At 43.2% G+C, this 27,839-nt stretch overlaps 2 protein-coding genes across 6 annotated transcripts; one reads left to right on the top strand and one right to left on the bottom strand.

Annotated features, from left to right (window-relative positions):
• Positions 1–2,103: 2,103 nt before the first annotated feature.
• On the top strand, positions 2,104–2,967 carry LOC306913210 (eukaryotic translation initiation factor 3 subunit G-like; the record flags this gene model as incomplete). The annotated part of the gene is made up of 1 exon (XM_079489798.1): positions 2,104–2,967. The coding sequence occupies one exon, from the start codon at positions 2,104–2,106 to the stop codon at positions 2,965–2,967; it is 864 nt and encodes a 287-aa protein (XP_079345924.1).
• Positions 2,968–15,701: 12,734 nt separating this feature from the next.
• On the bottom strand, positions 15,702–22,086 carry LOC306913551 (uncharacterized protein). Of its 5 annotated transcripts, none has more exons than XM_079490286.1 (6): positions 22,004–22,086; positions 21,273–21,379; positions 19,646–19,681; positions 19,526–19,603; positions 17,911–18,036; positions 15,702–16,146 (listed from the first exon to the last, which is right to left on the bottom strand). In XM_079490286.1, the coding sequence occupies exons 1-6, from the start codon at positions 22,026–22,028 to the stop codon at positions 16,129–16,131; spliced, it is 390 nt and encodes a 129-aa protein (XP_079346412.1). In that variant the 5' UTR covers positions 22,029–22,086; the 3' UTR covers positions 15,702–16,128. The 5 variants fall into 5 exon arrangements, with proteins under 5 accessions (XP_079346412.1, XP_079346413.1, XP_079346409.1 ...); XM_079490287.1 differs by having other exon boundaries at positions 19,526–19,589; positions 19,662–19,681; XM_079490283.1 differs by having other exon boundaries at positions 19,526–19,681.
• Positions 22,087–27,839: the final 5,753 nt, after the last annotated feature.

Here is a 27,839-nt window from a genome sequence, read left to right as displayed (position 1 = left end):
CCTCTTTTCTTTTTTGACATATTTGGCCAATTTGGTATTAAAAAGGTCTTAAAGGTCATTAAATTATCACTTTTAAAATGTGCAGATACCCTGTATACACTTAATAATGCATCTTGGTTTGTTTACTGTTAAGATTTAGCTAATCCTCTGGGGTCCCCCCCAAAACAAATATTAGTGGATCCCCCAACCAATGACCAATTAGGCAATGAATGCAAAGCAAACCCCAAATCACACACAATTAAGCAGGAGATGCATTTTTGTGGCTCATTTATATAGCCTATAACACGTTGTGAACAATGCATGGGCTGCATATGTATATCCTAGAAGAAATGTGGTTATTTGCTGTCATGCTGTCATCCAACCAGGCCCCCATGGGGGCCTTGGGGGTCTTAATCCCCCTTTAGCCTCATTGTTAATCCAGCCCTCGGTGAACAGTTGCATTGGAGAGTGACAGTACAGATGGAAGAGCGAAAGTCATTTTTCAGATTTCAAACCCTTGAAGTCATACGTAGCCTACATACGAAGTTATACAACACTGGGCTGAGGTTCATTGTTGGCATCCAGGGAGAGTGTGTGCAAAATTTGGCAGCGACCGGGTTAACGGTTCCCGGAGATTAGCTGGTAACAGACGGACGTACACACACACACACACACACACACACACACACACACACACACACACACACACACACACACACACACACACACACACACACACACACACACACACACACACACACACACACACACACACACACACACACACACACACACACACACACACACACACACACAGTGCAAAACATACTCTCTCCCTTCGGCCTGATGGAGAAAATAATAACATGACTAGGACACGTTGCCCAAGCTTGTTAATAGAAATTGCAGTAATTGTCTTGTGAAAGAACTGAGGCTATACTTACCGTCTGATATGTGACGGTAAGTTATTCCAAAAGTGTGGTCCTCTGAACATTGGGCAGATGTTGTCCTGAAGAAAGCAGAATGAAGATCAACGGATGCTCTGGTGTAATGATTATGAATTTAGTTATTAAACTGGAATACATTTTGAAAACAGGCTGGGAGTAGTTTGTGAATTGATTGAAATAAAAATGCATATTTGAAGGTTATTTAAATAAAAAATGGGAAGAATATTTTCAAAGACTGAAACAGAGGCGTGGAACTGGTTAATTTGCTTTCATCATTTTGATAGTGTTTTTGTAATAGAAACATGCAATGACCCCCACACGGAGTTGCACCACTCACTTCACACAGGTGTGATTTTATGAAACAAACACTTCAGATAGAAAGATTTCTATCTGAGTCATTTGATACAATCAGATAGGACTTTTCTGTGTGGATGTATGGGCTGTCAACAGCTGGTGTTGCAACTCGAGATTCAAATTATCATAGTGTTGAAATTGCAGATAGCCAGACTACTGGTTTTACATATGTGTCACTCACATCACAGCATGTCGTGAGCTTGTAGATTGTACATTTTCACTATTTGTTGATTTGATGACAGATTAACCCAGAGGACCCGGGGCCACTATTTGTTTGGGGGCCCCCACATAGTGTGCATGCAAAAGTTTCGGGTTTTTCAGGTTTTTTATCATCTTTTTTACCTACATTTAGCACAATCAACAGTCAATGAAGGTCCCCAGGAGCGGCCTAAATTGAATCCTGCTCACATAGTCCTTGTGAAGGAAAAGTCTGGAAAGATGCAGAGATGGAACAGCAGAATGTTCCATTTCACAGGTTTCCAAATGTATAAAATGCTTTGAAAACAACCAATGTGTTTTATAAACATATTTTTGTATGGTTTCCCAGATTGTAAAATCCCATGTGATGCTGATATGCTATTATGGAGATCTGTGGATCTGTCAGTCCTTGTCCGTTTTATGTCCATATATGGAGACCCCTGATGACATCATATGTGGGCACATGTATAGCTGCATTGGGAACTCCTTATATGGTTATGGCTGAGACACGAGAGTGATGTCGGAGGTCCGCCTGCCCGTCGACAAACAACTGGGGTTATAAATAGTTGGCGTGTCACACAGGCTGCTATCATAAACCTTCGAGGTGTGACTTCAACCAACCGAGACGATGGCATCAGCTGAAAGTGGAGAATTCAAACCCAGCTGGGCGGACCAGGTTGAAGAGGAAGAAACAGACGGTCGGTTACCGCCTCCAAAAGAAACAATCAAAGGAAATATCAAAACCATTACAGAATATCAAATAGATGAAGCGGGAAAGAAGTTCAAGATTGTGCGGACCATCAGGATTGAGACTAGAAAGACCTCAAAAGCCGTGGCCAGGAGAAAGAATTGGAGGAAATTTGGCAATGCTGAGTTTGACGCACCAGGTCCTAATGCCGCTACCACCACCGTCAGTGACGATGTCTTCATGACCTTCATCTCCAGCAAAGAGGAACTGAACGCCCAAGACCACCAGGATGAAGACCCCATGAACAAGCTCAAGGGACAGAAGATGGTGACTTGTCGCACCTGCAAAGGTGACCATTGGACCACCCGCTGCCCTTACAAGGACACTCTGTTTGCGACCGGCGGCGAGGAGAAGCCCGCCGCATTGGGAGAGTCGGAGCCGGCGCAGCCGTCACAGAGCAAGACCGGGAAATATGTTCCTCCCAGCCTGAGGGACGGAGGCTCGACGCGCAGAGGAGAGTCCATGCAGTCCAGCCGCAGAGCTGACGACAGCATGGCCACGATCCGCGTGACCAATCTGTCCGAGGACGCCTGCGAGGAGGACCTCCAGGAGCTGTTTAGGCCGTTCGGCTCGCTGTCTAGGACGTACCTAGCCAAGGACAAGTTCACTGGACAGTCCAAGGGCTTTGCTTTCATCAGCTTCCACCATCGGGAGGATGCAGCCAGGGCCATTGCAAAGATGTCCGGATATGGTTACGATCATCTTATTCTCAATGTTGAATGGGCAATTCCATCAAATAACTGAGTGCCACTATCCAAAAATATGCCAGTAGGGGATGCCAGATTGTATTGTTCCAGAATTTCAACTTGGCTTTTATATGATAACGGAATTTGACGAGAAAACAACATAAAATAGTAAAATCACACCCAGTGTGAAGTGAGGGGCGCTCTTATCATCGTACATCATCTCATACTGGCCAATCAGAATGCCTGTTGCCACAAATTTACATAATATTTGGCGGACATTAATTTCTCCTTTCATTGTCAATGGCTAGCGCCCCTCAAATCACACTCGTGTGAAGTGAGGGGCGCTCTTATCATCAGTCACAAAATGTATTGGCCCACACTCTCATGTGAATGCTTGTTTAACTGCTGCCCTAAACAAAAAAATAAAGTCCATAGACTTGGCTACCATTCGATTTTTGAGGGGCGCTATACAGCTGTAGTGTAGTGTAGATTTTCGTCTTACACAAACATTCAATTCCCATTGACAATGGAGAATTTATGTCATATGTGGACCAGCAAATCGGCTATTTTTGTCCTACAAATTAAATTCCCATTGACAATGAAAGGTTGATGTACGATGATAAGAGCATGCACCCCTCACTTCACAGGGGTGTGATTTTTGTTCTCTAAACAAACATTAAAAGTCCATAGACTTGGCTGCCATATGACTTAATTTAAAAGGCCAGGCATTGGAGGGGTTAGCGCCCCTCAACAAAAAAAAAGCTATACTGACAATTTTGTCAACAAATAAAAACTAAAATGTTAGGGAGAGACTATAGTGGAGGAGAGATCCAGTAGAACTAAAAGACAAGTTATTTCATGTTTGGTTGTACTGGTATATAGGCCTAACAGATCTACAGATCATGATCATCTATTTTCAGCATGCCAAGTTTTAAATCTGACATTATGACTCCAAATCTACATTTTAGTCAACAAAACTGTAGATTTAGTCGACTAAAACTAGACTAAAACGTTTCAGATGACTCAAATATGACTAAAACTAAATTATTATGTTTTAATTCAAAACAATATGACTAAAACAAACAAAATTGAATTCAGAACAAACTAAAACTAAATTTGCTGCATACAACCAGCAATCCATCAGATTTGGGCTGGATTTGGGGGCTGCCGGCCATCCCACGCTGCATATACAACCAGATGCTAGACTCACTAAAAAAGGCCTTATGGAACTAATTAGATGTTACTTGGTTTAACAGAGAGAGAGGGCACAGCAGCTGTGGGCCTTGGTGGTTTGTGTGTGTGCGTGTGCGTCCGCGTGCGTGTGTCTGGGGGACGACGACAGGAAAACGTGGAGTATAGCCACGATCCATCCATCTCGTGCTTGTCAATTATGTCTGCGGTGGGTCCACTCCACCACGCGTCTTCATTTACTCTGTGGGCACACCACAACCGTCTCTGAGTCTGAGTCACCGTAGAGCCAATTACCCGCGCTGGCATTATCCGCTGCAATGCGGGGTTCATTAAGAACAGGCGGCACATAGGCATCAATGTGAGGTCTTCATTTGAAGGACTCGATGAATATTCATCCCCGGCGCTTTAATTCAATTGTTTATGGAGTTGAATCACGCTAAGTGTCCCCGACAGAGTCATATAACACAACCTGGTAGGCTAGCAGTGTTAATGGCACTTAATGCTTTTCTGGTGGGAGGGAGGACTACAATACATTAACCTCCTTAACGCATTCAGACCTGTCACCTGAGGCAGATTCTGTCTTCTAAAGATGCTTTTTTTGTTGTTGCTATTAAAACTTGTTCATGTCAAGGACCCCCAAAATGAAAACATGTCCCAGGGATCCAAATAGGCTATATTGCAAGTGTTAGTAGTAGTAATAATAGTAAGCAAATATTTTAGTTAAAAGGTTTTGCTTTTAAAATATATTTCCAAAGACTTGTTGTTGTGTTCACAATATTTCAAAATGGCAGATCTACAAGCTATTTTTTAATAGCCTACTAATGTGCTATACAACATACTGTACTGTATAGTTGTTGTTATGGAGACTTGTCTTACCTTAGTTTTCAAGTCGCCAGCGCGGAGACAGTGTAGTAGTTGAGACGTACATTCAAGGGTCCATTAATTGTTTGCAATCACTGCGTTGTTTATAAAACGTGTATGTGACCTGGGCAGTGGGCACCAAGGCCCGGACACAGAACCACCAGACTACACCACCCTGGGAGTTTCACACAGAGAATAGATGAGAAAATAGTACCACATACAAAAAACAGTCTAAGTCCAAATTTCATTCTGACCCCTCCACGAAAAGGCCTCGTTGTCCTGACCCCTTATCTAGCATTTATACATTATGGATCAATAGTGTGGACTTAGACTGTTTTTCGTCTGTGGCATTGGGGTTGAGATAAGGAGGAGCAGAGACGTGTGGTTCCAGTACAAATACATCATTTTTATTTAGGCTCAAGGCAGAGTACTTATACTTTAATCACTTAAAAACAGCAAGGAACTAAGGGTCATCAGGTTATCATACTATAATCATCATCATCATCATACTATAATTAACCAAATACTATAATTAACCACATTCAGAATGTGTGTCTGAATGTGTGTCAGAAACACTGCCGTAGCTCCTCACTGCCTGCACCAATTACTCCCCCCCCCCCCTCCCCCCCACACACATGGAAAGCTCAACCTACTACATGTATAAATCAGTGTAAATGTGACAGTTCAATATAACGTAACAAAAACTATTCTCTTCTTATTTCCTTCTTATTTCTTTATCTCTATTGTGTTGTGGACTTGTTTGTGTGTGGTCAAAAAACTGCCGTCCTCGCTCACGTGTGTGCGTGTCCAAACATTTCCCCCTTGTCACCCTCTCTCTCTCTCCCTTATCAAGGGGTTCCTTCCTGCTGTGTGAGCTGTGGGCCCGTGGCAACTATTTCATAGCCCAAACAGCGGGTGGCAGCAACGAGTGTCCAAGCAAACCAATAAATAAGATATAAATAACTAAATTGGCTCAATTGGAACAGTTGTTACGTGCCACGTATGTAGTGTAGGTTTGCTCTGTATTCCTTCCCTGTCTCTCCTCCCCTCCACTCTTTCATTCTCTGCAGTTTTGAAGTCACCAGTCACCTCATCTGTCAATCAGCCCGTTAACTGACTGCACCCTCATCCAATCACAACCATCTGCTGATGAGCTCAGTTCCACCTGAGCTCACTCTCAAACGAGGCCGCGGTTGGGGCAGCCAAAGAGGCCCTGGGCAGGAGGTGTCAGACTAGGGAGTGGGAGAATGAAGAGAGAGGAAGGTTTTATTATAGCACAGGACAGTGTTAAGGGAGGGAAGGCTACGTTGGGAAACGGCAGAAGGGAACAGGTCATAATGACGAGGCTGAGACTTGGACACTGTGGACTAGCAAGTGGGCTGGCCCGCATTGGGAAGCACAGCACTGGACTATGTGAATGTGGGGCTGAAGAGACTATAAAGCATGTGCTCATGGAGTGTTCAAACTATGCATTGGAAAGGAGGGGAATGTACACGGCAGTGCTGGATGCAGGGCTGCTGTGCATCTCCCTGAAGAACCTATTCAAACCGCCGGAGGAACAGCAAGGGGAAGTGGTGAAGGCTATCATGACATTTCTGGCAGATACAGACCTGCACCGTAAGGTGTAAGGCCTGCATAACGGTGCAGTACCGAACTAAATAAAGTAGGAGGCAGCAATACGCCGATGGGCGTCCAGTCTGCCGGAAAGCTAAAAGAAGAAGAAGAGCTCACTCTCTCAACCAGATAATTTCAGTTTGTGTGTGGCCCTGTCCCTGCATCCTTATGTTTTGTCTCCCTTTTTGATTATCCCCAGAGCAAACCATGACCTTATGTTTTAGTTTATTGTTCTCTAATGTAAATTCTGTAGTATATGCTCTGCCTTGGGACAGGTAAGACAGAGGCCTCTATACGCAGGCACCACGTAGGTAGAGCCTTAAGCACACTAGGTAAGGGGTGTTTGCCACCACATGTATTTTGAACTAAGTTTTGGTTAGAGTAGTTGGGTAGGCAGGCTTTTGTTTCACTAATTATGAGGTATAGTTAGTTAGTCTGTCTTGTTTCTTGTTTCCCTAGCTTCTTTTGTTGTTTTGGCAACACCCGTGTCCCTTGGTAGTGGCTTAATTGTTAGTGTTAGTGTTAGTTTGTTGCGATTTTGGCAGGATGGGCGTGAGCGTTCCCACGCTGTCACGGCCCACTGATTAGGGTTTGATGAGTGGCACGGCGGCATTATAAGGCGACGTTTCTGCTGTGTTTGTCAGCTGTCTGTCTCTCTCTTCCACACTGCTGGTGGGTGCCAAAGCAAAGTTAGCAAGGTTCTTTGTTTACCCAGGGAAGTGGACTAAGCTTGAGATGCTTGTTTACAGCCACACCCTGCTCATGGAACATTTCATGGTAGGGGTTCAATGCCTTGCTCAAGGGCACTTCAGCGGTGGCAATTTTAACGTGCCGGTCCGGGGATTCGAATTGGCGACCTTCCGATATCAAGACCACTCCGCAAACCGTTCGGCCACCGCTGACCACAAGTTGGTCACTCTGGACAACGCTGTCCCGATTCGAACTGGCGACCTTCCGGTATCAAGACCGCTCCGCAAACCGTTTGGCCACCGCTGACCACACGTTGGTCACTCTAGACAACGCTGTCCCGTCGGGTGACAGCGCGTTTGGTCCGCACATCAGTGCAGGTATGTTTCCACACTGCTGTTTTACGATCGCCTGCACTTGATAGTTGACTGTGAACTTGACTGTGAGCACTTGACTGTGAGTTGTGTTTTAGCCTCGGGGCTATCCCTGACTCACTCCTTCCTGGAACCTGTTAGCGTGTTGTGATACAACACCACTCCACCTAGGTTGGTGGTCCTCCCTCTCCGCAGTATTTATATTCATTTGGTGTCTGTGATGCCATGAGAGTATAAACCTGGGCTCTTGTTGTTTACAGTTGTGTTCTTACCTGGCTACCGCTGCGGTGGGTAGGCTACAACGACTGTGCACGTTGGCCTCATTAAAGCGGGTGAGTTTAATTGTGTGCCTTGCTGTTCCTGCCTCAGTGACTAGTAGTATAAGAGTAGTATTTTAATACGGCCGTTGTGCTTTCAGGGCCAGCACTACACCTGCTGCTTTGCGGAAATTAACCATTCTACACACACTCGTACAGCAGTGTTTGAGAGGGCTCAATCACACGGCCACGAGTCGTCCTCATGTTGGTCGCCTGAATCTGGGCCCTGATTGATTGTAGTCCATATCGGGCTTAAGTATTTCTATTCCTCCTGATTATATCATATTCCTCATTATCCTGGCTTGTGTAGATATATGTATGTGTATATATTTAGTGCTGTATTATATATCATATACATATACTCTATCATAGTAATTTGGATATGACTGGGCCCTAGGCCGACCATAGGCTGGAGAGAATACTGTAATTTTATTATCCTGTACCTTCCACTGTGAAGTGCTCATATATTTATCCTCCTTGCAGGACCGGTGCCGGGGACAGCTATGCTGGAGCAGTGGACAACCGTCCAGTGGTGGTGGTAAAGCCCTTTTCCTCTTGAGTTTACTATTTTGTGGTTTATTTTGAGTTGCTGTGTTTTGTTTTATATTACCACCACCCTGGATAGGTGAGCTCCCCTCATTCCCCCGGTACTGGCTTGTAGTGGTGCGTTATCAATATATATGTATATGTTATTTATTATATGATTATCTATATACATAACTATATGCACTTTCTAGTCACTTGCACTTTAAACCTATTGGGAGCCTCTATTTATTGTTGAACCGTACTATTGCTGAATGCAATGTCTTATTGCTGGAATTGTTTTAACTATATATTGCTGACCAATTCATTTAAATAAAGACTTTTGTATATTGGTTACACACGTTTCTGCCTGCCTTGCCTATATTGTGCTCCGGGTGTCCAGTATTGTGTCTTAGTAAATATCTCCTGGGGCGCAACTCCCCAGGTGGCGTAGTTGGCTACCTTATACAATACCACCCTGCCACACGTGCTTTGTGCATACTTTTGACATTATGTAAATACTTGTAAATAACTTAACAAACCAAGAGTGAAAGCACTTCACCTTTTGACTCTGAAACTGTGTTGACTCTATTTTTTATTTGCACCATGATATGATATATGATATAGTACTTTATTGTCAGTTCACACTGAAATTTGTCTTGCGACCCAGCAGCCAGGTATGCAGAACACATTTGACATAACACAAAGAACAATACAATTTACATACATAAAGACATGAAGACAAGAGCAATATCCACCGCTTAGATTACCCCGTGGCTACTACAACTCCTGATTATGTCCCCATGGGACATATTTAGTAGGTGACAGAAAGCCATGCCTCAGGCGTCTCACAGACTTCATACTCACCCACCCAGCAACGAGCATAAATATAGCTAATTGCATTGTCAACCCCCCCCCCCCCCCCCCCCCCCCCCCCCCACACACCCACACACCCACACCCAGACACAGACACACACACACACAACCCCCACCACCAATTAGCTGTCTTCCTCAACAGAGAATAACAAACCAGCCAATAATTCACTCCAGGCTTTGCATCCATTACAGGCCCTGCTACATCTCCAAGGAGACCACGCACGCATGCATGCTGGTTAAAGCCACAGAGCCGAGCTGCATTCTTCTTAGCACACGTTTTCAACTTGTTGTAACCGATGTGATACCAGAGCGATGCATGCATGCAGTGCTTTACAACCACTGACTTTGACTTAACTCCTTCAAAACTGCTCTCAAAGGGCACCTACGGACGTCTGCAATTCGAAACTGGCCCCCGTAAAATCTGTAAAATACACGCCTTTTCCCCCTTATGTATCTTTTCCCTTTTTACCTCCTCTATGATGATTTGCTGTTTTGACTATATAGTTGTTTATATTCGTACGTCTCTAAATGTTTTGATTAATTGAAAATGGTGGGCCCTATTGTAAACAGTTTTTGTATTGAGTTGTACTTGAAATGTACTGTAATTCTGCAAACTGTAAATAAATCAATCAATCAACTGCTGGTTCCCAACAGACAAAATGTCCAAGTCTCCTCGAGACCCAAACTATAGTGAAAATAGCGGCAGCGGTGGCCGAACGGATAGCGGCGCGGTCTAGATACCGGAAGGTTCCCAGTTCGAACCAGCCGTCCGACACGTTAAAATTACCACCGCTGAAATGCCCTTGAACAAGGCATCAACCACTACGATGAAATGTGTTCTATGAGCAGGGCCTGGCTGGAAACAAGTTCTTGAGCTTAGCCCAGATACCCTGGGTAAATATAGATTTCATTTCATTTCATTTCATAGCATTAGTATAGTCTTTTTTCCCTCTCTAATTAATGGATTTTTTTTTTTGCATGGAATTCTTCTGCACAAATGTTTGAACTTATTTTTAATGGAAATGTGTGATTGTTTTGAAAATCTTTTGAAATAACAGTTAAAAACTAAATGTAGGGCCCGGACGGCTGGCGTAGATGTCTGAGCACCTAGGCCTCACTCACACGTAAGACACACGCACTTGTCTTCTGTGTGTTATGGCCGCCTCAATGCATTTCCAATGGGAGTCACATGGTTTGAAGACACAACATTGTTGCATGGGGGGAGAGCAGAAGACAGCCATGCAACAAGGTTGTGTCTTCCAACCATGTGACTCCCATTGGAAATGCATTGAGGCGGCCATAACACACAGAAGAGAGAAGACACAGGACACAAGTGTGTCTTGTGTGTGTCTTACGTGTGAGTGAGGCCCTCTAGGCTGCATGACAATGTGTCCCAGGTTCGAATTCCGACAGCCTTTGCTGTGTGTAACTCCCTATCTGTCTCCCCATTTGCTGTAAGTCTACTGTCCAATCAAAATGCCATTATTATTATTATTAATCCCACAATTTGTGCAACCCATTTTATTTAAAATGGGCCATTTTTGTATACCACACCATAGACAACCAATATAAGGCAACATTTCATCATACTTTAAGTCAAATTATATTGGTTATCTATGGTGGGGTATACAAAAATGTTGCGATATTTCCGACAGAGCAAACCTCTCATTCTGTGGACCTTAATGACCAAATGAATGGAAACAGTACAAATAAAAAGTATGTCATGACATCACAGGTCCTCTAAAAGTTTTGGTGCTGGCCCCCCGGCTATGTGCTGTGCTGTGCTGTGCTGTGCGTTGCGTTGTTGCGTTGCGTTGCGTTGCGCTGCGCTGCGTTGCGCTGTGCAGTGCAGTGCAGTGCAGTGCAGTGCAGTGCAGTGCAGTGCAGTGCAGTGCAGTGCAGTGCTGTGTTGTGTTGTGTTGTGTTGTGCTGTGCTGTATGTCCCACTACTTCGTGTCAATTCAACTGTATACAGAATACTGTATACAGTATACTGTATACAGTATTACAACAGTAGCCTATTCATGTACACGTCACGTACACAATGTACAGGGGCGGCTGTGGCTCAGGAGGTAGAGCAGGTCGTCCAATGATCCATGGGTAGGCGGTTCGAATCCCGGCTCCTCCTGTCTACATGTCAAAGTGTCCTTGGGCAAGACACTGAACCCCAAATTGCTCCCGATGTGCTGGTTGGTACCTTGCATGGCTTCCGCCGCAATCATTGTATGAATGTGTGTGTGAATGGGTGAATGTAATGCACAATCTATGTAAAGCGCCTTGGATAAAGGCGCTATATAAATGCACCATTTACCATTTACATACAAAAATGGACATATAACCAAAATACCATTCGTTTCCGTATAATATTTGATATTGTTTGCCATACAAGGCCCTCTATAATTTGCTGCATGGAAAGCAATCAATTCTGGATTAGTTGAAACACTGCATGTTTACTGATAGCCTTAAAACCATTTACAAAACAGATGGAAAATTAGCTGCAGTAATTCTGTTGTCCGTTCTAAATGATTTGGCTTTTCATTTTCAAATAGATTTGCTTAATGTGAGAATGTGCTGCAGAACCACTTAGGCGAGTTATTTTGCATTTTGAAACGGATTTTAAATGTCAAACATAATAAGCCTCGCCTCTGGCTGTTTTAAATAGAGTTCATTATGCAAGACGTGTGTGGTCCTTGCTCAGATCCATCTTATGGAGGCCATCACCCCCATGTGCACACACACACACACACACACACACACACACACACACACACACACACACACACACACACACACACACACACACACACACACACACACACACACACACACACACACACACACACACACACACACACACACACACACAACTAATCAATGCACATTCATTAATTTGTTGGTCAACCCTGACTGTATTTGACTCATTGGTTACAGATGCGTATCTTTAAGGCGCAATGGCCGAGGGAAATCATTCCCAGGGTCTGAACATAACATCAATTGAAGGACATCCCGTTAAAGTGACTCACAGTAGCCAACAGACATGCTATTATGTGTTATTCTTTGTTTTTTCGTCTTCAAATTACAGAATAATTGCGTCTACTTATTGTAGCCAGGAAATGTTTCAAGTTTACCCATTAAAACCTGAGGCTGGTTCTACAAATGCCTTCTAAATTGATAGTTCTCAAACTTTAGGACCCATGAAGGACATTTATCAAAATCCCATTTTGCCACAGACATACAACATATGTGGACGTATAATAATAATATCACCAGAAACACATGAGAGCCAGGCCTTGCATGACCATAACACTGTGAGGGTGTACAAATGGAACCAATGTCGACCAGTGTCGTCGAGTAATACAATCACATAGAAAAACGTCACAATACATCAGAAGATCAGGAAAAGAAAAACAAAAGGTATACATGTGAATTACATTTTGCAAATAAAAAGCTAAGACAAACTACTTTACTTTTGGTACCTTGAATTTGGGGAAATGGACCGGGTGTGGTATTCACTCGAGGCCACGCCCTTATTGGACTCTGTCTTATTTGCTATTGTTAGTCATGGCTGCCAGTTCCCACCTGATGTTGTGTGGGAGTCCTGACTGACAGGTCCAGGTGGTACTGAATAACTGCTAGCTTGCATAGCGTCTTCAGACTAGGATTAAAGTCTAAAATGTACAACAGGTCACGAGGTGTGTTCTTCCTTCCAAAGAGGACAACACAATCTCCCTAAATGCAACAGCACATCCTGTACCCACACGGACTCAACCCACACGAGGGGTGAAGGTGGAGCCCTTTGGGGGTCAGCAGACAGACAGGCTCCATGCAGCAGGCAGACATGCTCTACACAGCAGACAGACAGGCTCTACACAGCAGACAGACAGGCTCTACACAGCAGACAGACAGGCTCTACACAGCAGACAGACAGGCTCTACACAGCAGACAGACAGGCTCTACACAGCAGACAGACAGGCTCCACGCAGCAGACAGACAGGCTCCACGCAGCAGACAGACAGGCTCCACACAGCAGACAGACAGGCTCCACACAGCAGACAGACAGGCTCCACGCAGCAGACAGACAGGCTCCACACAGCAGACATGCTCCACACAGCAGACAGACAGGCTCTTCACCGATACAGAGCCACCTCCCCGACAATATCGCCGGGACAGTCTGTTTTATTCTTGTACCACAATGCTTATAATTATGATGAGACGAATGGAATGCTAAGATGACCCAATGTTATTCTCCATAGAGAAGAACTTTCGCAACCCCGGGGATGAATGAGTGACGTCAGGACGTCGGTACTCTGTAGTTCCAGGTCATTGTAGCGTCCAGCCACCTGCAGAGAAACATGCAGACCATGCAACCCCAGATTGACAGCAGTGGTCATCACACTTACAGCCATAAACTTGTTCTGACGTAATGGAGACACGATGCCCTATCTCAAGGTTTATCAAAGTGACGTAATGGAGAAACGATGCCCTATCTCAAGGTTTATCAAAGTGACGTAATGGAGAAACGATGCCCTATCTCAAGGTTTATCAAAGTGACGTAATGGAGAAACGATGCCCTATCTCAAGGTTTATCAAAGTGACGTAATGGAGACACGATGCCCTGTCTCAGGGTTTATCAAAGTGGGTGGCCGCGGCAGGATCAGTGTTGTTTTGGGCAGCAAATTTTGATTTTAGTTTTAGTCATCTCTTGAATAGTTTTCATTTAGTTTTAGTCACATTTCAGTCACCTGGAATGTTTTAGTGTTAGTCTAGTTTTAGTCGACTAAATGTCATAAGATTTTAGTCGACTAAATCTACAGTTGATTCAGTCGACTAAAATGTGTTTCGGTGAGCCTTGATGCCGTCGTAATGACTGATTTTACACTTGCTAAAAATAGCCGATCTACAAGCTCACAACGTGTCGCAGCGCATTTTCAGCATGCAACCAAGTGTAAAATTCCTTATACTGGATCTCTTGTCCACTAGTCCCTTCCTAACATTTTAGTCTAATTTTTAGCTGTTGACAAAATTGTCAATACATTTAGTCTTAGTTTTAGTCATCTTAGCTTAGTTTTCATTTAGTTTCCATTTAGTTTTCGTCAGTGAAAAAAGGTAGTCGACGAAAACATTTTGTCTAAGTTTTAGTCGACAAAAACAACACCAATATAATATAGGTTGAAAAGTGGTCCTTTATCCCATTCTGGACGGGAACCCCTTTTGGTGTTTTGAGCATTATGTTATACTTTAGCACCGAGTGCCACGCTATGAGCTTGTAGATCTGCTATTTTTTTTTAATCGTGAAAATGTGGCGCAAATCCTTGAATATAATATTCTTTCAGAGCAAACGTTTTTAACTCAAATCTTTGCCTCTGGGGCGGTCCCTGGAACAACATATTTTCAGGGTCGGCGGTCAAATACAGATAATTCTGGGGGTCCTTGACATGAAAACGTTTGAGCACCACTGACATAGAAACTTGAGGTTTTTCAGAAAACTGTCTGGATTTAGAAGCCTTTTTTTGAATCAACCTCAATCCAGGGGGACCCTCAAACTGGGGGTCGGGACCGTCGGAGGCCAGGGGGGGGGGGGGGGGGGGGCCTCAAACTGGGGGTCGGGACCATCAGAGGCCAGGGGGGGGCCCTCAAACTGCAATATTTGAGCTTGCTATTTCCACAATACTGTAGCTGTGGTATCTGTAGCGGTGAGGGACCAAGTCAAACTAAATGTAATGGTTACAATTTCAAGTGCTCGTCAGGGAGTGTGTGTGCATGTGCGATTGTGCGCGTGTTTCTTTTGGGGACCCTTGGTACAGAATTACTTCTGATGATGATGGGTCAGTCATACATTTCACAGCTCAACTTAGTTGTTCTCTAGCTCAACAATGTGAACGCCAATTAAACTTTGAGCAGGGGCTCCATCTAGTGGCTGAAGGTGACCATTACAATTAATATCATGTCTTAATGTGATTAACTGCACTGAACCATTGATTGTGCATTTGTTAAGTGCTTTTGTTAAAATGCTTAAATGGCCATAAGTTCATAATGCACAATGTCATGATATAACTGACTATATAGTGTAATTCATGTAAGGTTAAAAATGTAAAAACATGATGTGACTTTCTGGGGGGGGAATAAAAGTTCTATAAGGGGTGAGCTCCAAAAGTGGTATATACCACTCTACAAAAAAATATTTATAGCCTACCACTTTGAAAACGGTATGTCATTGGGCTTCATGCCTCCTCCTGGCTCTTTCCCTTTTATATGTTGCATATTATTTTTGTATTGTTTTTAATAGTGTGCTAAATCAAATACAAAATCCAAGAGGTGGAAAACCTGAAAAAAAACGATGACAACGCCACAACAATCCAGTTTGCTTGTTATCTTGACAATATTGACTTAAAGACATTAGTTGCATTTGTACACATGAATACAGAGCCAAGAGCCAAGTCAGACAGTAGTAAACAACAACACAAAAGTGCTTTCAGGCCACATGTCGTCAACACACGCACATTTTCAAACATTTTCAGAACTTTTAGAAATTGTTCACAAAGTTACATTTTTGAAAATGTCCCAAAAAATAATAAAAAAATAGCATAACCCAATCGACAAGCTAGCGCATCATGTGAGCATGTTTATTGTCAGTGTTGGGCTATTTCTGAATGAATTACGGCTGAAGTGGATAAATACGATCTGATTGCAGCTCCACAGAATAATTCGCTATTTCTGAATGAATTACAGCTGAAGTGGATAAATACGATCTGATTGCAGCTCCACAGAAGAATTCGTTCAATGTTTCTTCTTCTCCTGAAATGAGACATAAACATGATGTTACTGCAAGTACATTTACTCATAAGTGCTGTAATTAAGTACAACTACAGCGGTGCCTGTTGGGCTCTGGCCTACTTGGAACGATGCAAGTTGGAAATGCTGACCGTGTCCAGAGCCCGAGGAGTTCTTTGTCAGGCATGCCATGAAATATGGAGTGTATGCAGACGTCAGAATGATGTCAGAACAGGCCAGCTCCATATATGGGCCCTGTCCAGAGCCCGGGCATGAGGCCTTTTTGGGGCGGTTCTGGACAACCGTGGGTCCGACCGACTCGACCGGTTTAAGTCGGTAGGGCGAACGTTTCTCGAGTTACGTGGATTACACACAGACAGACAGAAACATGGTGCATTTATATATGTTGAGGTACTTTCACAATTTGAGAATGTCCATTTTGAGAATGTCCATTTTGCAATCATATACATTTACACTCCTGTACGTGTCAGTCAGAGCTAGTCGGAAAATAATTGCCGATCTACATGCTCACAACCCACTGTGATCTTAAAGATCAAGAGAGCATCAGCAATATAGTGGCCCTCTGGAGTGAGTATGGAAATATATAATAGTTGCCCTCTGGAGCTAGTGTGGAAATATAGTGGCCCTTTGGAGTGAGTGTGGAAATATATAATAGTGGCCCTTTGGAGTGAGTGTGGAAATATAGTGGCCCTTTGGAGTGAGTGTGGAATAGTGGCCCTCTGGAGTGAGTGTGGAAATATAGTGGCCGTCTGGAGTGAGTGTGGAAATATAGTGGCCGTCTGTAGTGTGTGTGGAAATATTGTGGCCCTCTGGAGTGAGTGTGGAAATATATAATAATGGCCCTCTGGAGTGAGTGTGGAAATATAGTGGCCCTCTGGAGTGAGTGTGGAAATATAGTGGCCCTCTGGAGTGAGTGTGGAAATATAGTGGCCCTCTGGAGTGAGTGTGGAAATATAGTGGCCCTCTGGAGCGAGTGTGGAAATATATAATAGTGGCCCTCTGGAGCGAGTGTGGAAATATAGTGGCCCTCTGGAGCGAGTGTGGAAATATATAATATTGGCCCACTGGAGCGAGTGTGGAAATATAGTGGCCCTCTGGAGCGAGTGTGGAAATATATAATAGTGGCCCTCTGGAGCGAGTGTGGAAATATAGTGGCCCTCTGGAATGACTGTGGAAATACAGTGGCCTGAACCGGTTTGACCCTGGTGGAAAAGGAAAAGTTGTCATTACTCGTTCATGGTTCACAGCATCTGAACAGAAGCAGCACAGCCCTTTTCCTGCTCGACTGCATTTTTAACCCTATTAGTTTAGGGTCCTTTGTTTGTCCATTCCAACTATACTGTCAAGTTAACGTCGCACGCCCACTTTCAACTATTATTTCACCAACGGATTCTACTGTCAATGTGGTTGACACTAACTTTTACTTCACCACGGGATTGCGCAGTTTGTGTGCAGCAGCAGACACGCATGTGTGTCGGGATTCTACTGTCAACTTTCAGGTAAAGTAGGCCTATGTGCGAAGCAGCCAGAAACGTGTGTGTGTCGGGATTGCGCCAGGATTGCCTGTTTGTGTGCAGCAGCAGACGTGTGTGTGTGTGTGTGTGTGTGTGTGTGTGTGTGTGTGTGTGTGTGTGTGTTCTGCTATTTTTCAACAGCTAAAGTTTAAAATAATGGTTCAAGTGGTTAAAAGCTATATGAGGTGACACAGATGCGTCCTCAGGTCTAAATGGGTTAAGTGGATGGGTGTGTGTTACGTCATAGACCCACCTTTTCATCACTGCTGGAGGAAGAGGAAGATGAGGATGATGAGGATGATGAAGATGACTCATGTCCGTCCTCGTGTTGTTTGTGTCCGTCCTTGTCCTTCTTCTTCTTCTTCTTGTGTTCCTTGTCCTTGGATTAGACAGACAGACAGACAGACAGACAGACAGACAGACAGACAGACAGACAGACAGACAGACAGACAGACAGACAGACAGACAGACAGACAGACAGACAGACAGACAGACAGACAGACAGACAGACAGACAGACAGACAGACAGACAGACAGAACTATTACGAAAAATGTCTGACTACCTTTTGTCATTGATGAAAGAAAGAACAAAAAAGGAAATAAAACTAAATAAAAACTAAGCTATGATGACTAAAACTATGACTACATTTACAGGGAGGGACTAGTGGAGAAGAGATCCAGTAGAACTAAAAGACAAGTCATTTTTTATAGTTTGGTGGTGTACGGGTATTGTGCTCTGAAAATAGATTTACAAGCTCACAACGCATCACAAACGGGTTGTGAACTTGTAGATCGGCTAATTTCCGATGTATGAATTGCATATTTATAGCAATTTTGTCAGGCTATCACAGGCCGACTCATTGGAGGCAATGCAGGGTTCAGTGTCTTGCCCAGGGACACTTCGACATAGATAAGGGAGGAGCTGGGATTCGAACCGCCGACCCACGGATCATTGGACGACCTGCTCTACCTCCTGAGCCACAGCCGCCCTGTGTACATACGCCATCCCATCAACAAACTTTTTCTTCGACTACGTAAATCAGTGGTTCCCAAAGTGGGGTCCGGGGACCCCCAGGGGTCCTTGAGGGAGTTCCAGGGGTCCCTGCAGCTAAGTGATAGAATTAACATTGATTTTACAATATAAATTGGGGGTCCCAGAGATAGAAATGCCATTACATGGGGGTCCGTAACCTAATGCATGTCAAACTGGGGGTCGTGGGCTAATTAGTGTCAATTTGGGGGTCCGTGGAAAAGTTTTGGAATCACTGGACTAAATCACCTGTATTTTTAGTCGACTAAAATGTTACGATATTAAAGGTAGGTAAGTGATTTCCTTTGGTAAAAATAAGTGTAGTGAAGTACTCATTGTTATAGAGTGTTTGTTCAGTAACAGGAGTCTCCATATCTCTCCAGCTTTTTATTAAACAGTGTGCATTTTCAGGTTGGGATACCAATTTTATCCAATCAGGATAGAGAAGGGTGCATGTGTTTGGTCCGACAGTCATGAGTCCGACACCCTAACCTAAACCTCACAGGAAGCCTCAGGTTAGTTTTAACCTAGCTGCCACACTGTGTGAGGTGAAGACGGGTGTTTTGCCCTTACTCTTTTGGAGCAGTAGTAACGCGAGCTAAGTCCGCGGTTCATGCTCGTCCAAGTGAAGAAAACATCAGAGGATCAGGATCATTGAAGTGTACAGATTTATTTATATACATTTCCCTGAGCTGTATTTTTACAGGAAGCTTTGTAGGTTTTCTTTTGTATTTAAACCTTTATTTTGGAATACCGCTACAACATATGCACCCCGGCCGCGGCAAGGAAGGGCTACAGACTGAATCAATTCTGACAGTAATTAATAATAAAAACATACCTTGCAGTCAGACTTGTCCTTGGACTTGTCCTTGCAGTCAGACTTGTCCTTGGACTTGTCCTTGCAGTCAGACTTGTCTTTGGACTTGTCCTTGCAGTCAGACTTGTCCTTGGACTTCTCCTTGGACTTGTCCTTGGACTTGTCTTTGCAGTCACTCTGAAACAAAGCAAAGTATTCTGGAATTAAATAAAAAATAATGAAATCTCACGACTGAATATCTTTGAACAGGTCAAACTCCCAATCTGTTATCTGTGAAATAGGGTGGAAAAACATCCCCACACTATCTAGCACTCTGATTTCAAAACCTGTCACTTCTCAAACTATAATAACTTCAAGCAACTCCATAACCCTGAGAGTACATTTAATTCAAATTCAAAAGTATCAAAAGTAGCAGATCTACAAGCTCGAAATGCATCGCCTCACGCTGCGCTTCGAGCTTGCAGATCTGCTACTTTGTAAGCTTTTGTGCGACACTGTAGTGTGATCAAGTACGGCGTTAATTTATGAAGAAAAAAAATCACACAAGTTAGAATATGGACATAGGAGGGTTTCTGCCCGACAGTAACAATATATACTATAGAGTATAGGGTTTAAGTTCAGCAGGTTGAGGAATGCATAAGCAGGTTGGACAAACTGCTTTCCATAACCAGCTTACACCAACTGGAAACACGCATGACTGTGTTCCATACGGCAACAGCGAGACTAGCCCTGAAACATGACTGTCATAATCATGACATGTGCAGAGCAAACGTGTACATAAACGTTCAGATTTCAAGTATATATAAAGTGCCACGGGTGTTAGAAATGTCCTGGTATGGCTATTAGCACCCGTGCATCCTGTGTTGTGCAACGACAGAGGCCTATAGGCTCTTGGGTTTGCCAGGTACAACAACCTGTTGCTGGTGAACACACTTGGCCCCCATAAGGCCTGCAGACGATAGACATGGCAGTCACAGCCCCAGTGGAGAGCACCACAACCACGACACGACAAACATCGTGGTCAAGAAGTGCTTTCACTCAAGCGTTAATACCGGTACGGTAGGACATGCAGCTTTCCAAAAGCAGACATTGGGAGCAACCACGACCTCGTCCTGATGTCTTTCCGGCTATACGCTTGAAAAAGATCAAAATCTCCAAGTGCACTAGAATGAAGTATGATCTGGACAAACTACGAGGTGGCAGAAGCCTTCAAAGCAATGATAGGAGGGAGGTTTGCAGACTTTGCACCACTGCTCATCCTAGGTGCAGAAGAAATGGACATCAATAGTATGATCACCGTGTTGAACATAGTCATAACAAACCGCCACTGAGATACTTGGCAAAGTCAGCCCAAAGAAGAAAGTTCAGGAAACCTTGGTTAACCAATGTGAAATGTGAAGACTGGCTTCACAGACTAGAGAGAGAGCCTGGCTTCAGCTTCAGAGACTAGAGTCACTTAATGATATTGTACCGTTCTATAGCATTTGCCCCAATAAATACATACAGGACATGTTATTTGAGAATGCAACTTGGAAGGGAAGTCATAACTTATAAGCAATGAAGAAAACAATATAACAGAGCTTGCAGATCTGCATTTTTCAAATCAGCCTAAAAATGAAGAGATGGATACAATAGCACCAGTTATACCTTACGGTCAGTGAAGAGGCTGACTAGAAATGTGCTTAGTGTACTCAACATTGCAAATCAATCAAACATGTTTTTAAAGTTACACACAGAAATACACTGAAGGAAAAGCTATGGTTCTGACCTTGTCTTTGGACTTGTCCTTGTCTTTCTTCCCATGACCAAACAAGGAGAACTTCTGGTCCTGACCAGAGGCATCGCCCTTCTTCACATCATCCTCCTTACCTATAGCTGGAGACATTATAATATAAAGTATTACTGTAATTAAATCATTCATAACACCAGAGGGAGTTCAACAAACCATGTGCAACCCAAATTCGGCACAAACAAGGGACTCAATTATTTAAGGTTGCATTTGATGTAAACCTCCTATTATTTTAAATCACATATTTGGCTTTAATCCAATAACATCCTAAACTTCCTAAAATTATCATAAGATATTCACAAATTAACCCATTAAAACCGGGAAAGCATCTGTGTCACTTTAGATTCGAACCCAGAACCCATGGAACAACATATCTTGAGATGGGGTCGGTGAACAAATACAGATGTTTGTGGAAGTCATTGAAATTAAAATGTTTGAGCACCACTGATAGAAAGAAAGTTTCAATACGTTTTGGTGCTATATTCCTAAAGACCAAGGGCTATATCTTGTGCCACCCCTTATCCCTTATCCTTAAACTTATTTTGATCTACAAGTTCCCAATGTTTCAATGTAGATCGGCTAGTTGAGTGTTTTACTCTACTGATGCTGTTTTCACATTTCTGTCTGATAGTTTATCAGAAAACTGTTAGGATTTAGAAGACATTTGTAGAATCGACCTCAGGTCATAATGGGATTAAAATAAGGCTTACCTGAAGCCAAGTCGAAATCTGCCATGATCCTTCCTGTTGCAACACCTGAGTGGAAGACTAGTGACAAAACACGGCTGAACACACTCACCACGCCCACACACGCGCACACACACACACACACACACACACACACACACACACACACACACACACACACACACACACACACACACACACACACACACCTGGGACATGACTGAGTGGGTGTACACACTCACCACGCCCACACATGCAGCACCCACACATGCAGCACGCACACACACACACGCACGCACGCACGCACGCACGCACGCACGCACGCACGCACGCACGCACGCACGCACGCACGCACACACACACACACACACACACACACACACACACACACATGAGCACGCCACACAGTCACGTGACAAAGCTATTTGAGATGGGTGTGCGTGTGTGTGTGGGTCAGCTTGTTCCATATCTCTGGCTGATGGGTGTGTTTATTGTGGGTGTGTTTATTGTGTGTGTGTGTGTGTGTGTGTGTGTGTGTGTGTGTGTGTGTGTGTGTGTGTGTGTGTGTGTGTGTGTGTGTGTGTGTGTGTGTGTGTGTGTGTGTGTGTGTGTGTGTGCGTGCGTGCGTGCGTGCGTGCGTGCGTGCGTGCGTGCGTGCGTGTGTGTTTCAGGCCATGTCTTGCATAACTACAGTAAATATCGGGCGTGAACTCTTCCAGAACTTGCAGAGCTGCATTCCACGCCCAATACAAAGTACAACACATGTACAAACTTAACCCATTAACTATGAGTACTTAAAAGGGGATATTCCACTCACTTTCAGTCATTGTAACGTCAACACTGGCTTTTTTGTGTGTTGCACCCCAGACCGTTTTCTTTTTAAGTTGCTTGATTAACTATTATTTAAGGCCTAATCATAGTCCAGTTTTCGGTGAAAAGGTGACCACCGTAAACTATACAACATGACGTCACCCTGCGGTCGTCACCGCTCACACAACACATCTCTCGGTTTTTACTAACCTCTTCACTGAAAACTGGACTATGAATAGGCCTTTAGATGCTTGCCTGCAAAAATGGATCAGGGAGAAAGTCTGAAACAGGATCTGATATCATAACAATATGGATGGAATAATTTAGTTTCCATTGACTATGACACTGGTTCCCAAACATTTGTGGTTCATGGAGACATTTTAATTGGTTCGTTTATTTTTTGTTTCCAATATTTTGTTTTTAATTATTATTTTTTCAAGAAAATAATCAGAAAAATAAGAAACAGGAACACATCTGTGTCACCTGAGCTTTAACCACTTTTAACCGTTATGTTGTAATATGTGTGCAAATCTTTTAATACATTCTGTCACAGCGAAAGTTTTTACGTGTCAAAACTAGAGGCCTCACATCTATAGTAACCTCTCTCTCTCTCTATAGAGAGTATGCGCATGCTTAAAGTGAATGGCACATCGAGTGGCAAATCGAGTGGCAAAGCAACAGGCAAAGTGAGTTTAACATTGTTTAATGTTGTTTAATGCAATCAGATATGACCTTTCTGTGTGGATGTATGGGCTGTCAAGGCCAGAAAGTAGTTTTTTGCCACTCAGTAGGTGTTCCTGCATAACTTCCTGGTTTGATGATGATGTCACGCGCATACCCTCTATACTTTGTCTCTCTCCCCTGTCTTGCTGCCCCTGCGACCGTCACATTTAGCAACCTAGGCCTACACATCCACGCTATGTGGAACTCAGTGGTGGAAAAAGTACTCACATTGTTTACTATAAAGAAATACTCTGTTACAAGTAAAGTACAAGTCCGGAATTCAAAATGTCTATGCTACTTGAGTCAAAGTACAAACATATTGGTGTCAAAATGTACTTAAAGTAGAAAGTACTCATTGTGCAGCATGTCCCATTTCACACGTTTTTAAATGTAGGCCTACAACAAATCTTTTGAAAATAGCAGATCTACATGCTCACAATGTGTCGCATCACGAGATCGACTATTTTCCTTTCCATTTTGGCCTAAATATAGGGCTGAAGTGGGTAATGTATGTTTTGTAATAATAATCAAAGTTACTAGTAACTCAAACGGACTGACCTCATGCTTCCTTATATAAACACATATATGTGTTTTTACTGGTTAAATAAAAAAAAGACATGGAGAGGAACTGCAATGGCCAGTCTTTTCCAAACGGTCATGCAGGGGACTGTTACCTCCCAGTCCCAGAGTCTGGCTTATAGTGTGATTTGAGTCTGGCTTATATAGCCATGCTACTGCACATCCACGCTATATGCTGCCCTCACATTTCTCTTTCTCTATTCTACTCTCCTCTCATACTCCCCCTTTATTTCCTCGATCTTGTCTGATTCCTTTCTGGATTCCTTTCACCATGAGCACAGATCTCATAATATTCCTCCCATTGTGCATTCTATTTCTTAAATTGGTCCCCAGTTCAAATATGATTGTTTTGGGGGGTCCGCACGGTTCAAATATGATTGTTTTGGGGGGTCTGCACGGTTCAAATATTGTTTTGGGGGGTCCATGGTTCAAATATTGTTTTGGCCCTTCTCAGTTAAAATATGATTATGTTGGGGAGTCGTCTAAAGTGATAACCTCTTGTCTAGAACACTTAAACATGAATATTCTATAGTTTGATTGATACAAAATGATTTACTCCAATGAAGGGTTTTGAAAATCATTGTGTTTTACCTATAAATTGTAACTTTGTAAATGTATATTGACTCATTTACATTGTGCCAAAGTTACAAAAAAACTAAAACTAAAACTAAAATAAAGAAAAATATTTTGAATGTAATTTTCTTCAGTGAGGGTCATTCACCTTTATGTAGCTACACACACATCACTTATCAAGTTATCAGTGATCACATAGTGATTAGGCTACATTACTTTTCCTCATTTAACAGCTCAATTTACAATACTCTAAGTTTACAACATATGCATGCAAAATGTAGCATTGCTGCCACCTTGTGGTGACAACGGACAAATGCATAATACACGTCCTGACATTAAATTAGTTTTGTTTTTCCAATCTTTTTTTTTGTTAGAATACACCTTGACATTCATGGACACATTATTCATAATTTTGGAGTTGTTGTTTTATTTTCTTTATTCTCTCTTGTTTTTACAATCGATGTGTCTGTTTATTTATCAAAATCTAAATCTAAACGAGCATTATATGCTTGTATTAATCTATGTATATGGGGTTTCTGCTCCCATGTTTCTTCTGTGTGTTTCAACCCGGACGAGAGAGATCGAGGCACGCGCGAGGACTGTGTCCGCCCCTCTCTCTCGTCCGGGTGGAATCACCAACCAAACAGAGCAGAACGTGATAGTGAGAACTGAGAAAGTCTGTTAGTCCATGAGCCAGACCCCCCTAATTTGCGCGTTAATTACGAAATGGGTGGGCAAATTCTTGTTTGAATTTTTGACTAGCTGTACATCTCTACTTCACATTTTTGTATGATAACAATCGCAGACTAGCAGCTTAGTGGTAGTTATCATGCATTGAATACATGCACCCCTATATTGCCACATGCAAATTGTGACAACAAATATATGATCAACTTTTAAACCTTACTTTGTGCAGAGACCAATGAAACCACTTTTCTGCATAATTCAAATATGGGGAATTGATTGGAATGGTTATTTTACTTCCACAAAACTTCCATATATGCTTAAATGGGCTTTTAATGCAGTATTTTGCACACACATCTAAGAAATTTAAAATAAGGCTTGCAAATATCCCCATTTTGGGTATGTTCCTAATGGCTATAGAAAACTGCTCACCATTCTAAGCTTTAATTTGAGTGGTAACATGTGTTTATACGTTTTGTAACTCTAGAGATATAATCAGAAACACTATTATAGTGTGATAACACAAGCCAGGGCCATAGCTATAGAATCAAATGGGTGGGCAAAACTGGTGTGATTTTTTTGACTTGTTGTGCATCTCTACTTCACAGTTTGGCATGATAACCATTGAAGACACATAGCTTAGTGGTCGTTATCATGCATTGAATATGTGGACACCTATATTACCACACACATTCTTACAAAAATATATGATCAACGTTTGAGCCATTATTGTGTAGAGACCTATAATCACACCTTTCTGCATAATTCAAGTGGGTAATTGATTGGAATAGTCATTTTACTTATTCAATACTTTCATATATGCTTAAATGGCTTTTTAATGCAAGATTCTGCACACAAATGGAATAATTTGAAAAAAAGTCTTTCCCAATTTGAAAGTATATGCTGAATGAGGACATCAACACATTACGTCACCAGCTTTTCTGTGGGGCACTTGAGTCGAGCCAGCTGACACCATGCAAGGACTGTCTTTTCATGCATGCCATGCGTGCCAACTACCAGGCTGGCATTTGGAGAGGGAGTCTTCAACAACACCTGCAAGTCCCAAGCCTAGTTCAGCATGGCTGGGCCAGAAATGTCGAATGGATGAGGTTGACACTAACGCTTGCCCGCTTGCCTGGGGCAAGTAAAAAAAATGGTCGGGCAGGTGAAGGTTGCTACCGGCTTGCCCGATCGGGCAAGTGTGCATTTTGAGTGAACGTCTTAGTTTAGTTGGCTATATAAACATTTACACAACATGAGATATTGAACGTGGTCATTGCGCGCCGCCTCTGCATCTTCCCCTGCTTTCTATCTCTCTCCCAAGCAACCCCCTGCCGCCACCACCACCACACACACTGTAGCTCTACTAGCACGCGTGAAGCTATGAGAGAGGTCCCTGCTCCAGCAAAATCTTGAGCCCCCCAAAACAGGCCAGCAGCCTGGGGAAAAGGTAAAAAATACTACGGACACAGTCACAGAGAGGAAAAAGTGACGACAGAAAAAGTAAATGAGTCAGAGCGACGTCAGCGAAAGTTTCTCGAGGAGTGGACTGTCGCGTTTCCATGGCTGCTACTACAGCACCGTCCTTCTCTGCAAAGTTTTGCCGTGACTTCCCCAGCTTTCTGACCGGTATGTTCAGTCGGTAAACAATCTAAACATGGCATCTTGACGACGCCACAACCCGCTTCGCGAGTCGCCAATAAAGCTCTGCCCGAGCAACACTATGCGGCGATGCTCCGTCGTACGGCGGTGTCGCGCCTCGAATGTTGCATGCATGCTTCACAACGCTTGGGATGCGATGCGCCGTGAGCTTGTGTGTGGATCAGCTGTTTTGGTAAATGGTGCATTTATATAGCACCTTTATCCAAGGCGCTTTACATAGATTGTGCATTACATTCACCCATTCACACACACATTCATACACCGATGGCGACGGAAGCCATGCAAGGTACCAGCACATCGGGAGCAATTTGGGGTTCAGTGTCTTGCCCAAGGACACTTCGACATGTAGACAGGAGGAGCCGGGATTCGAACCGCCGACCCATGGATCATTGGACGACCTGCTCTACCTCCTGAGCCACAGTCACACCACCGTTGTACCACAAAGTAAATCTCGCAGAACGTGCACAGTGCACACATCAATATACATTGCCTGCAAATTGTCAACAATACCATCACTGGTTGGTTTATTGTGTTTTCAGAACGTCGTTGTTTAATGGTTGCCAGTCATTCAATACTCATCTCATGCTGTTACTGATAGTATGCTAATGGATGTGTGAAAGTGGAACCTCCAGTAATGAGGTGTCCTCCCAATGGAAGAACAACTATGAAGATAGCTACCTCTAATGTTAAAATAAACCTCATATTGTTAAAATAAAATATAGTATTTACATAACTTGATTGTTCACTGTAGCCTATTGTGACTTAAAAAAAATCACACCCGTGTGAACTGAGTGGTGTAAGGTCTGTCTGACGTAATGAAATCATGTCT

This window comes from Electrona antarctica, assembly GCF_951216825.1.
Source record: "Electrona antarctica genome assembly, chromosome: 20".
NCBI lineage: Eukaryota > Metazoa > Chordata > Actinopteri > Myctophiformes > Myctophidae > Electrona > Electrona antarctica.
This window is presented reverse-complemented; position numbering and strand designations above follow the sequence as displayed.